The sequence below is a fragment of the Chiloscyllium plagiosum genome, unplaced genomic scaffold, assembly GCF_037043375.1.
Source record: "Chiloscyllium plagiosum isolate Xiang-an unplaced genomic scaffold, Cpla_swu_hap1 HiC_scaffold_42, whole genome shotgun sequence".
NCBI classification, from domain to species: Eukaryota; Metazoa; Chordata; class Chondrichthyes; order Orectolobiformes; family Hemiscylliidae; genus Chiloscyllium; species Chiloscyllium plagiosum.
In genome coordinates, this window is record NW_028270180.1 from 24149796 (window position 1) to 24162118 (window position 12323).

At 41.5% G+C, this 12323-nt stretch overlaps 1 protein-coding gene across 3 annotated transcripts in view; it reads right to left on the minus strand.

The window, feature by feature from the left end:
• The window catches only part of ptpn9a (protein tyrosine phosphatase non-receptor type 9a), a 240778-nt gene that overhangs the window by 16514 nt on the left and 211941 nt on the right, over positions 1-12323 (minus strand). For all 3 annotated transcript variants that reach the window (XM_087982140.1, XM_043680532.2, XM_043680534.2), the window contains one exon: positions 4124-4331. In XM_087982140.1, the coding sequence (XP_087838266.1) occupies positions 4124-4331 (208 nt within the window). The remainder of the gene's footprint in view (positions 1-4123; positions 4332-12323) is intronic.

A 12323-nucleotide genomic window follows, 5' to 3' on the forward strand; every position in this document is an offset into this window, starting at 1 on the left:
CAGTTTTTAATATTTGTTACAAGATTACTTCCATACTCTTTTGATCAGTCTATGTTCAAGGTATTTCATAAGGTGGAGTCAGTGTAACATCTTCCCTTTGCCAATCTCCCCTCCCAAATACTCATACTTAAATCACCAAGGAGAATCAACTTATCTCATTTTGTGTCAGACAATGATCAATTGAGGCTGGAGTCGAATTTGTTTTTGGCCTCAGAGACTGCTTCTAGAGTTGGGCATGGGCACTGATGCCTATGCTGTACTGCTTCTAGATTAGGGTAAACTGGAGGGTCCTGGAACTTTTGTGGAGTAGGCTCACTGAGATAATCAACTAGTTTTCTTTTTAAGAAACGGTGAAACCAATTTCATGGAGTTGGTGCTCTTCTTCACGTTTATCCATCAAGAAGGTGGCATATCCACCGCTTTATTCTTTGAGCTGCCCACCATCTCACTCAGAGCAGCAATGTCAACAACCCCAGTGCTGGAGTTACCAAGCAATGATGGCAAATTTTGCCACCATTGCCGCTGGAATGGTCCAAGAGGGCCCTGATGTTTTAGCTTCCAAACATAAGTTTGCTCACAGGAGTTTTTTTTAAACATATGGCAGCCACTGCACACCAACTATCTCACAGTCCTGGCTGATCAAAGTCTTTGTGCAATGGTGGGGATAACCAAGATGATTGTTGTCCATACTCCACTGCACTGACAAGATTCCTAACACACACACACACACACACACACACACACATTTTTCCATAACAAGCCTCATCATTCTCCCAATTCTCGAAGCTTGGAGGTCTGCTCCTTGGAGCCCTATGTTCTATCAGGCTAGATTAATCAGGCTGGAGCTGTCCTCCTCTGGAGAAGTGAAGACTGACAGAACGATTTGATATAGGACTTTAAAATTATGAACGAATTTAATAGGTGAGGAGAAGATTGTTTCCGTTTGTGGCAAAGCTAAGGCAGGATAAATATTAGATGATCACTAGTAAATCCAAAAGGTGATTCAGCAGGAATCTTCATCCAGGAAGTAGTGAGAATTTGAAAACACCCCACCATCTGGAGTAATTGAAAAGATTGCATACGGCACAGGATTTAAGCGATTGCCAAAAGCATTATGAAGAAAAACGTCCTTATGCAAAAGAGTAGTTAGGATTTGGAAAGCATAGCCTGAAAAGCATGTGCATCCAATTTGAGTAATATTTCAAATGAGAATTGAATCATTAGTTGAAGGAGAAGAAATTGCAGAGATATAGGGAAAGAGTTAGAGGAATGGGGTTAACAGAATTGCTCTTTGAAAGACCAGATGCAGATTTAATGAGCTTAATGGCCCCCTTCCATGCTATGATTCTATAGCAAGTTGGATTTGGACATGGGTAAGGCAGTAAGGGAATGGTATGTTCATAGGGTGAGATGAAGTAGGTCAGGAGGCTGCTAATTTAAAATATAATTACTGGCATGAACAGTTAGGCCAAGTATCCTAAATCTACACTGCAAACACACCAATTCTAAATAGCATCACTATAAACTGAGTGTACACATATTGCATCATAAGCCAAGGTACAAAGATGTGTTTCGACTTTGGCCAATCTCAACAGTGACAATTTGTAGCTTTCCCACTAGGGAGCACCAAATAACAGAGCAGCAAAGAAGTTGGTACGCTGTTCATGATGCAGTCTGTCAATGTTGATTACAGAACAAAAGCCATCACATGTCAAGTGGTCAAGATTTCAGATAACAGACATACACTGCCAGAATCTTGGAGCTAAGATACCACAGATGCTCAAACTGTAAACACTTTTTGAAACCCACATTGTTGTTTCCAGTAACTTATAGACAATGAAACTATGGTGTCTGGTAACTTAAAATTTACAGCATGCAGGTCTCATTGGCACAGTGCACAATTATTACTCATCCCAGAGAAGTTGGTGATCAGCTTTTTGAACCACTACAGTCCATGTGAGTTTGAGAATTCTGTCCCATCCAACATGAAGAAACATGTGATATAGGTCCAGGTCAGGATGATGGGCAACTTGGAAGGAAATCTTCTGCCCTTGTCCTTCTAGCTGGGAGGGGGCTTTGGTTTTGGAAGGTACTGTCAAGGAAGCTTTCTGAAATGACTGCAGTACACCTTGTAGATGTTTTGCACTGCAGCTGTTGAGATCAGTGAATGTTTAAGGCGATGGATTGAGTGCCAAATCCAGCAGGGTGCATTATCCTGGATGTTATTGAGTCTCTTGATGTTTTTGGAGCTGCATCCATCCAGACAAAGAGCATTCCATCACATCTCTGATTTGTATGTTATGGACTGACTTTGAGCAGTCACAGAGTTACTAGTTATGGATTTTTCCCCTGCCTCTGATCTGCTCTTGCAGCCATTGTGATTAGGTACAATGATTAGTAACTGGAATGGTGTGGATTCAGGGTGTAAAGAAGACATTAAATAACAAAAAGGTGAGCTATCAGGTAATTTGTAAACTTGTAAATGAACTATTCTTTTAAAGTTATTGGATCAAAATTCTCTTCATACCGACATTGCATGTGTACCTACACCAAATGGATTCTAACGGTTTAAGAAGGCTCCCAATCAGTGATTCTTATGAATGGACAATAAATGGTCCAGCCAAATGCCCAAATCCTATGAGTGGATTAAAAAAAAACCACAGGCCAGCTTTCACACTTCACCCAATGGCTATATTGGGAGCAAAGGAATCAGATGAATGACTGATTCAGACAGGCCAGGACAGTTAAAGGCAGATAATTATAGAACATAGAACAGTGCAGCACAGTACAGGCCCTTCCGCCCTTGATGTTGTGCCGACCTTTTTTTCTACTCTAAGATCAAACCAACCGACACATCCTTCATTTTACTATCTTCCATGTGCCTATCCAAGAGTCACTTAAATGTCCCTAATGTCTCTGACATTAGACGCATTCAACGCACCCACCACACTCTGTGTAAAGAACCTACCTCTAACATCTCTCCTAAACCTTCTTCCAATCACCTTAAAATTATGCTTTCTTGTGATAGCCATTTTTGCCCTGGGAAAAAGTCTCTGACTATTCGCTCTATCTATGTCCCTCATTATCTTGTACACTTCTATTAAGTCGTTTCTCGTCCTTCTTTGCTCCAATGAGAAAAGCTCTAGCTCCCTCAACCTTTCTTCATAAGACCTGCCCTCCAGTCCAGGCAGCATCCCGGTAAATCTCTTCTGCAACCATCTCTAAAGCTTCCACATTCTTCCTATAATGAGGTGACCAGAACTGAACACAATATTCCAAGTGTGGTCTAACCAGGACTTTATAGAACTGCAGCATAACCTTGTGGCTCTTAAACTCAATTCCCCTGTTAATGAAACTCAACACACCATATCTATCAACTTGGGTGGCGACTTTAAGGGATCTATGGATATGGACTCCAAGATCCCTGTTCCTCCACACTGCCAAGAATCCTGCATTTAACTCCGTATTCTGCATTCAAATTCGACTTTCCAAAATGGATCACTTCACACTTTTCCAGGTTGAGCTCCATCTGCCATTTATCAGCCCAGTTCTGCATCCTGTCAATGTCCCATTACAACCTACAACAGCCCTCCACACTACCTGCCGACCTTCGTGTCATCAGCAAACTTACTAACCCACCCTTCCACTTCCTCATCCAAGTCATTTATAAAAATCACAAAGAGCAAAGGTCCCAGAACAGATCCCGGAGGAGCACCACTGGTCACTGAGCTCCAGGCAGAATACTTTCCACCTACTATCACATTCTGTCTTCTGTGGGTCTGCCAAATTTCCCTGTATCCCAAATTTCCTTACTTTCTGATTGAGCTTACCATGGGGAACCTTATCAACACCTTGCTAAAATTCATGTACACCACATATACTGCTCTATTTCATCAATGTGTTTTGTCACATCCTCAAAGAATTCCATAAAGCTTGTGAAACATCACAAGATAAAAAATAAATCCTAGCTTATCACACCAATAACTGTTAAAGGCACTGAAGTCTACTAAGTTTCATACTTTTTCCTGTTTTGTGCAAAAAAACATCTGCCTCAGATCTATCGGTTTCTCCTTTGTCCCTTCAATCCCACAATAAAGCAGGTTTTTGATGTTTTATACAATACCAGTTCTCCCAATGCCAGCACTGCAGTGGACAACAATGGGTGGTCCTCCAGGGTGTCCCTTCCACCGGTTACCCAGGCTTTGGATAGAAAGACCTTGCTGCTGTCGGACAGCTGACCGAAAGTCAATGAGAGCTGTCGCTGAAGACGGGACTCCATAATCTGGCCAGCTCAGGTACTGGAAGTGGATCACCTGGCGTCTCTCATGGGACTACAAGAGAAATGAAAATTAGAACCAGCACAAGAGTTTTTTTTTAAGCTTAGTGATATATAATTTTCTTAAACAATTTTTTTCCTTCTCCACTCCCAGCAGGTTGTGCCAAGTGTCCACGGAGTGGGCAAGCAACTAATTCACCAATCTTTACTGACATTCCTAAAGTTAACCAATGCATGGATGAGACTTGCCTTGATCATTGTCAAACTGTCAATAATGGACATGGCAGGAGTGTAGGCCTGTTGTCCACAGCGGACTTGGTATGGCAACATTTGTTGGAGATGCTCTTGTATTCCAATCTTGTTCGCTGACTTAAGAATAGTTACCTTCCACAAAGACATAGTGAAGTCGCACGGCTTTTCCGACAATCAATGGTCATCATTCGATTACAGATGTTTTTAAAAATGTTTTAATTCAAATTCCACCATCGGTCATGGTGGGATTTAAACCCAAGTCTCCAAAACATTACCTGGGCCTCCAAATTAATAGTCTAGCAATAATGCCTCTGGACCACTGTCTTCTCTGATATCACTTGTAAGGAAAGTGCTGAAAGCTGCACTTAACTGAGTCTAAACAATGGAAATAAAATTTGAAAATCAATGTATGATCAAAGTCAACATGGTTTAAGAAAAGGGAAAGTGTGTTTGATACGTTAGTTTTTTGAGAATGTAACTGGTCAGGTTGATGAAAGGGTACCAATAGATTTAGTGCTTTTGGATTTCGGCACACACTGAACTTCCACATAAAAATGTTAATAGAAAAAATAAGGGCTCAGGGAGTTGAGGGTAACATACTAACATCTGCAGTGAATTCGTTCAAGTACAACAAGCAGAGAATAGGGATTAATTGAGAATTTTCAATTCATCAGGCTGTCACTAGTGGATTGCCGCAGTACTGGGGTGTCAACTATTTTCTGTCTACATTAATGACTTAGACGCAGAGTAATGTATCTAAGTTATGATGACGATATAAAGTTAGGTAGGAATGTAAATTTTGAGGAGGCTACAAAGATGGTGCAATGATATAGACAGGTTAAATGTGTGTGAATGTGGCACATGATTGAGCATAACATGGGGACTTGTAAATTATTCATTTTGACCATAGGAATAGAAGGGGCAAATATTTTTGGATGTTAATATCAAGATGGATTTGGGTGTTATCAATTCATGGATGAGGTTTATTTAGACATACTAATTTCTGCTACAAATCTTCATGAGGCTGATCAGGTCGATGGATGCAATGAAGGCTATGTGTTCTTGACATTTTTTTTGTATTTATCTGGCAACAAAAGATCACAGTACAGGTCTTCTGGAAGGTCTACAGGGAGGATTTTCTCAGATGCAGGAGGCAGGTGATTCAGGAGAATGCATGTCAGGATTTTCCCTATTTTGGACAACAGGGAAATAACTTGTTTCTACAGCATGATTTTTCTCCCTTCTTGAGGATAGTCAAAATTGTTGCATCTCTGAAACTGGGTCCAAGGCCATAGGTTTCTTTTTCGTCCAATATTCAGAGCATGGTTGGAGCAAAACTTTGCAAACCTTGGCTAGATTACAATTTGGCCCAGCAATTTCCCTTTTTTTCATCCATTTGATTGCTTGTTGCATCTCTCCATTTATAGTGGTTCATCAATGGATTTGATCACAGGGTACTGGGGGTTAAGCTTTAAAGAGAGCTTACAGATACCACTGTAGTATAACAATTCCATGTTATTCAACCGTCCTTCATCTTTTGGATTTGAGTATTTTCACAAGTTAGGATGCAGGTATAACAAGCAATTAGGAAGAAAAATGCATGATAGTCTTTATTGCAAAGGATTTGGAGTGCAGTAAGGGAATATTGTTTCATTATACAATGCATTGGTGAGACCTCTGAAATAATCTATGCAGTTTTGGTCTCCATAACCAAGGATATACTTGGCACTGAAGGCAGAACAGTAAAGGTTTACTTGATTGGCTGGGACTCTGAATAAATTGTATTTACGCTCTCTGGTGTTTAGAAAAGAGTGAGGTGACCTCATTGAAACATACATTTTCTAGTGCAAGCTTCCTTGAGAGTGTGGCTGCATTTTTTTCTCTCTCTCTGAAGGTAGGTAGGTAGATAGCATAACAGTACTGTGAAGGAGAAGAGAGGATTTTTTTTTCCGCTCACTGTTCTGACCAATATGCATATTTTGGTCATTATCACATGCCTGTTTCTGGAAGCTTGCTGTGTGAAAATTGCTAGTAGTCCTACATTACCACAATGACCAAATTTCAAAAGTATTTAATTGGTATGGGGCACATTTGGATATTTGAATCCTATATATAAATCTTTCTTTACCTTTTAACGAATTTGTGTAAGCAAATGTGGCAGTCAACTTGGTACACATCAAGATCTCTCAAATGCACAAGAGATTATAACCAGGCAATCTGTTTTAGATTATGTTGGTTGAGAGACAAATAATCAATCTGGAGACTAGGGAACTCCCTTAATGCTCTTCAAATAGTGAATCTCTTGGATTATTGACATCTATCTGAAAAGGTGACAGCCGTTGAACATCCCACCTACATAAATTACTTCGGAAAGGTTATGGAGGGAGTATAGCACAGATTCAAAGAATGATATGATGACTTAGTAAGAAGGCCTTTGACAAGGTCCCACAAGGCAGGTTAGTCATGAAGGTTAGGTTGCATGGGATCCAGGGAGAGCTAGATTACTGGATTCAAAATGGAGAAAGCAGAAGCTGATGGTCGAACGTTGTTTCTTAGACTGGAGGCCTTTGACTAGAGGCGTACCACAGGGGTCGCTGCTGAGACCTTTGTTATATGTTGTTTACATAAATGATCTGGATGTGAATGTACAAGGCACGATTAGTAATTTTGCAAATGATATAAAATTAGGAAGAATCGTTGATAGCGAGGTAGGTTATAAAAAATTACAGAGGCGTCTTGATCAGATGGGGAAGTGGCCTGAGGATAGGCAAATGCAATTCAATAGAGATAAGTGTGAGGTGTTGCACTTTGGGAAAGTCAAGTAGGACTTATGCAGTAAATAATCAGGTCCTGAGGAGTGTTGTGGAACAGAGGGACCCAGGAATACAAGTACACAGTTCTTTGAAAGTGGCGTCACAGGTAGATAGAGCGGTGAACAAGGCATTTAGTATGCTGGCCTTCATCAGTCGAAGCATTGAGTATAGGAGTTGGGATGTTATGTTACAGTTGTATAATTTGTTGGTGATGCCGGACTTGGAGTACTGTGTACAGTTGTGGTCAACGTGTTGTAGGAAAGACGTAGTTAAACTGGAAAGAGTGCAAAGAACGTTTAGGAGGACGTTGCCAGGACTCATAGGCCTGAGTTATAGGGAGAGATTGGCCAGGATAGGATTTTATTCCTTGGAATGTAGGAGAATGAGGGGTGACCTTATTGAGGTGTATAAAATCATGAGGGACATAGACAGGATGAATGCATATAGTCATTTACCCAGGAATGGGGAATTGAAAACTAGAGGTTTAAGGTGAGAGGGGAAAGACTTGAGAACCTGAGGGGCAACTTCTTCACAAGGAGAGTGGTGTGTATATGGAATGGGCTGCCAGGGAAACTAATTGAGGCAGGTGCAATAGCAACATTTAAAAAACATTTGGATGAGAAGGGTTTCCCTTCTCATGGGCCAAATGTGGCAATTGGAACTAGCTGAGTGGGCACCATGGTCAGCATGGACCAGGTTGGGCCAAAGGGTCTGTTTCCATGCTGTATGACTTTATGACTCAGTTGGTGGAATTGGGAGGATAAGATTATTAACATTGTTCTTTTCCCTGTCTTGAAAAGTTTGAGGGCTGATATAATCCAATTGTTTAAAACAAAAAAAAATCCTTAAAATTAGAGCAAGGTGGAACAGACTCCAGGGGCCAAAGAGTCTACTTACTCTTACTATGTACCTTGTCGAACTGATCATTATTGAACCCAAAATGACAATACTTACACAGAGCTAAGTTGATACAAGAGAAGTTGAGAGTTAGAGATTTCAGCTTAAAACCCTTCAGTCAGTGCTCCTTCCACCATTTCATAGGCAAAAGGAACAGGAATAGGCTATTCACCCCTTTCAGCTTGCTCTGCCATTCAATATGATAATGGCCATCATACTGCTCAGTCCCACATCTTAGATCCTTTACCAATGTTGGGGAGATTTCACTGGGGTGTTTAATGTAGGGCTAGGGAGGGTGATACTAGTTCTGCAACAGACACTTCTAGTTCCAGCCCTGAAATGGTTAACAACAGCCAAGCGAGCTGCTGCTGGCTACTGCATGACTACCTGGCTGGATATGCATAATGGGATATGCATAATGTTAATTAAATCTTGGAGCCTGTAAATACCAGCCAGTATCAATTGCCCCATCGAAACTCGGGATTAATAAAGAAACCGATCGGAATCTGTAACTGTTAGACAAGTGTGAATTGCTCTATCGGAACCTGTAACTGTTAAGTGTGAATGGCTCTATTTAAGTCTAAAGTTGATAAGTGTAATTGTCAATTTAGTTAAACTGAAACTATTGAAAATGGCTAGCCGGTCAGACGCATAGTAATTCCTTGAAACAATGAACTATTGAATACGGGATCGGAACCGCTCCCGGGGATGGCTGAGCCATTGTCAAGCACAGCAGGAGCTGGACAGGCACTTCGATGCGGCCAATAGGAGGACGGATCCCCAGCGCGCGCAGATGAATGGACCAATGGGGAAGGCGAACTGACCGGGGACTCCAGGCAGCGCGAAGTATAATTGTGTCAAGTTTGAACGAGAAGACAGAACGCCTTCTCCAACGAATGCATGCTTGTAGATTCGTTGTACCAGTTAAGATTCTGTGAATAAACGGCTGTCTGCGTCTAACCATAGTTGCCAGTGTGAGTCTCTCCTTCCGAAAGAACACGCAAAGACGGGACCCCGCGGGTCCGTCTTAACACCCCTAAGAACTATACCTATCATCATCTTAGAAACATTCAATGTTTTGACCTTAATCACTTTTTTTTATTAGAGAATTCCACAGGTTCACCATTCTCTGGATGAAGAAGTTTCCCTTTATGTCAGTACCAAATGACCTCCTCCAGTATCCTTACACTGTGATCCCTGATTCTGGATTCCCTGGTCATTGGAACGTCTTTGCTTTGTTTATCCTGTCAAGCCCTGCGAGAATTTTATAGAATTCTATGAGATTCATTTTCAATCTTCTAAGCTCCAGTGAATATAGTCCTAACTGATCTAGTTTCTCTTCACAGGCCAATCCTGCCATCCCAGAATTCGGTGTGACAGGCTTTCATTGCACTCCCTCTATAGTCAGTTAAAAATCACACAACACCAGGTTATAGTCCAACAGGTTTAGTTGGAAACACACTAGCTTTCGGAGCGACGCTCCTTCATCAGGTGATTGGGAGGGCTCGATCGTAACACAGAATTTATAGCAAAAATTTGCAGTGATGTAACTGAAATTATACATTGAAGAATTGATTGTCTGTTAAGCCTTTCATCTGTTAGAATGCAGTGATAGTTTCACTTCTTTCATGTGTAAATCACAAAACCCTTTTTTTTAAAGTTGCATTCTCAGGTTAGCTGTTAACAATGGTGATAGCTAGACAATATGTTGAAGGTGTTAGCCCCCTGTGTTCTCTGTCTATGACCTGATGTTTAGATGGATTCTAATCTAAAAAGTGAGATAACAGAGTTTTACATAAATTCATGCAGTTTTTGAGCTCAGTTTTTGAGCGTCGCTCCAAAAGCTAGTGTGCTTCCAATTAAACCTGTTGGACCATAACCTGGTGTTGTGTGATTTTTAACTTTGTACACCCCAGTCCAACACCAGCATCTCCAAATCATGACCTCTATAGTCAGAACATCCTTCCGCAGGTAAGGAGCCAAAACTGCACACAATCCCCAGGTGTGACCTCACTAAGGACTAATACAATTGAAACAAGACATCCCCACCCATGTTCTCAAATCCTCTCACTATGAAGGCCAATGTATCATTTGCTACCTCCTTCATCTGTGCAGCTGCATGTTTACTTTCAGTGACTGGTGTACAACAAGAAGAAGGGCTTTTGCTAGAAACGTCGATTCTCCTGCTCCTCAGATGCTGTCTGACATGCTGCTTTTCCAGCCTCACACTATCGACTCTAATCTCCAACTTCTGCAGTCCGTACTTTCCCCCTTTCCCAGTCTATCGCCATTCAGATAATGATTTGTCTTCCTGGTTTTGTGACCAAAGTGAATAATGTCACATTTATCCACATTATAATCACCTGCCACGCATTCGCCCACTCAATCAACTTCTCCAAACTACACTGGACCATCTTTGCATCCTCCTCACAGTTCACCTTCCCTTTGGTACTGCCCAATAGTGAGGCACACAAGGCTGAAAGTTCCACCCACAGTCAGTCAGTATTAGCCAAGGCAGCAGTGAGTACTGAAATGTTTGTTTATGGGTCAAGATATCAGAATAACTCAACAGGATCAGGCTTAAATGCAATAATTACAGCCTGTGAGCACTCACTGCACAAAACACTCAGGCGATGAGCAGACACTTCAGAGGACAGCAGAGGATAGCTGGGAGCCAGGGAACAATGCCCAGAAGAAATGGAAAGACTGGAGTGCAGTGGGAGAACAAGTTGTGGAAACAAACACCCTAGCATGCTGACAATTCCTACTCTTGATTGAAGCCAGTGGATCTTTTTAATAATACTCCTGTTAAAAGTTCACAATGCTTTATAGTTTTTGAATTAACTGAACAAATTGCACTAACCAACATAATCTGATAAAGTTCATATCAGGATTGCTGCACTCAACACACAACTAAACCATCAGTCAAATAACCAGGACACAAACAACTTTGTTTGTGGATACACTTCAGTCAGTTTAGGTTGCATTTCAGATATTCTGCGTAAGCGTACATATCCACTTCTTTAAAACTCTGCAATCATATGAAATAATGCCAGGAGTAGGCCATATGACAAGCGCGTTCTCTCATTCAATAAAATATGACTGATATGCTAAATTGGACATATGGAAAGAAAGTAATATTCTCGAGCTATGAAATTGCTTTAAACCATACAGGAATATACCAAAGAGACTGTGGCAGATTTGATCTATTCCCTCTTTTCAATTAGAATTTATTTTATGGTGGCATTACAAGTACTAGCTCTTCTCTCTTTTAGCTAATTTCACCATGCCTGGTGAAATGCCTATGTGCTTAACAGGACAGTGACTGTTAACAATCTATTCACAACAAAACAGGGCACTTCCCGCAGGAATCAATGGGTGGCGATCAGATGTGGGAACCAGAGTCAGTTTTCACATTTTCCACCTCTGGGATCCTGACTGCCTCTCAGCAAGAGATCAGATAAACTTAGTAAGTCAGTGAGTTTGGAGATTTCTGGCTCAGTTTCACTAGCAGCAGCACACTGACATAGTGAGGCACCACAGGAGCAAAGTCAGTCTTATAATAATCTCAGGGTCAGAAGTACATCTAAATGTCCAGCTTGCACTCCATTTTACAAAGGAAAACACACAGCTTTCAAAACAATGACAAACTATCATTACTGATCCTCTAATGTGAACCTATTACATCAGCAGGACCACAATGCTCACATACACAGCGATTCATCCTAATCTTCCAGTGTTCAGGAGGAATTTCATAAAGGTAAACAGATTCTCCCAAACCACTCCATTTAAAAGAAATGGGGTGGCACGGTGGTGCAGTGGTTAGCACTGCTGCCTCACAGCACCAGGGACCCAGGTTCAATTCCAGCCTCAGGCGACTGACTGTGTGGAGTTTGCACATTCTCCCCGTGTCTGCATGGGTTTCCTCCGGGTGCTCCGGTTTCCTCCCACAGTCCAAAGATGTGCAGGTCAGGTGAATTGGCCACACTAAATTGCCCGTAGTGTTAGGTGCATTAGTCAGAGGGAAATGGGTCTGGGTGGGTTACTCTTCGGAGGGTCGGTGCGGACTTGTTGGGCTGAAGGGC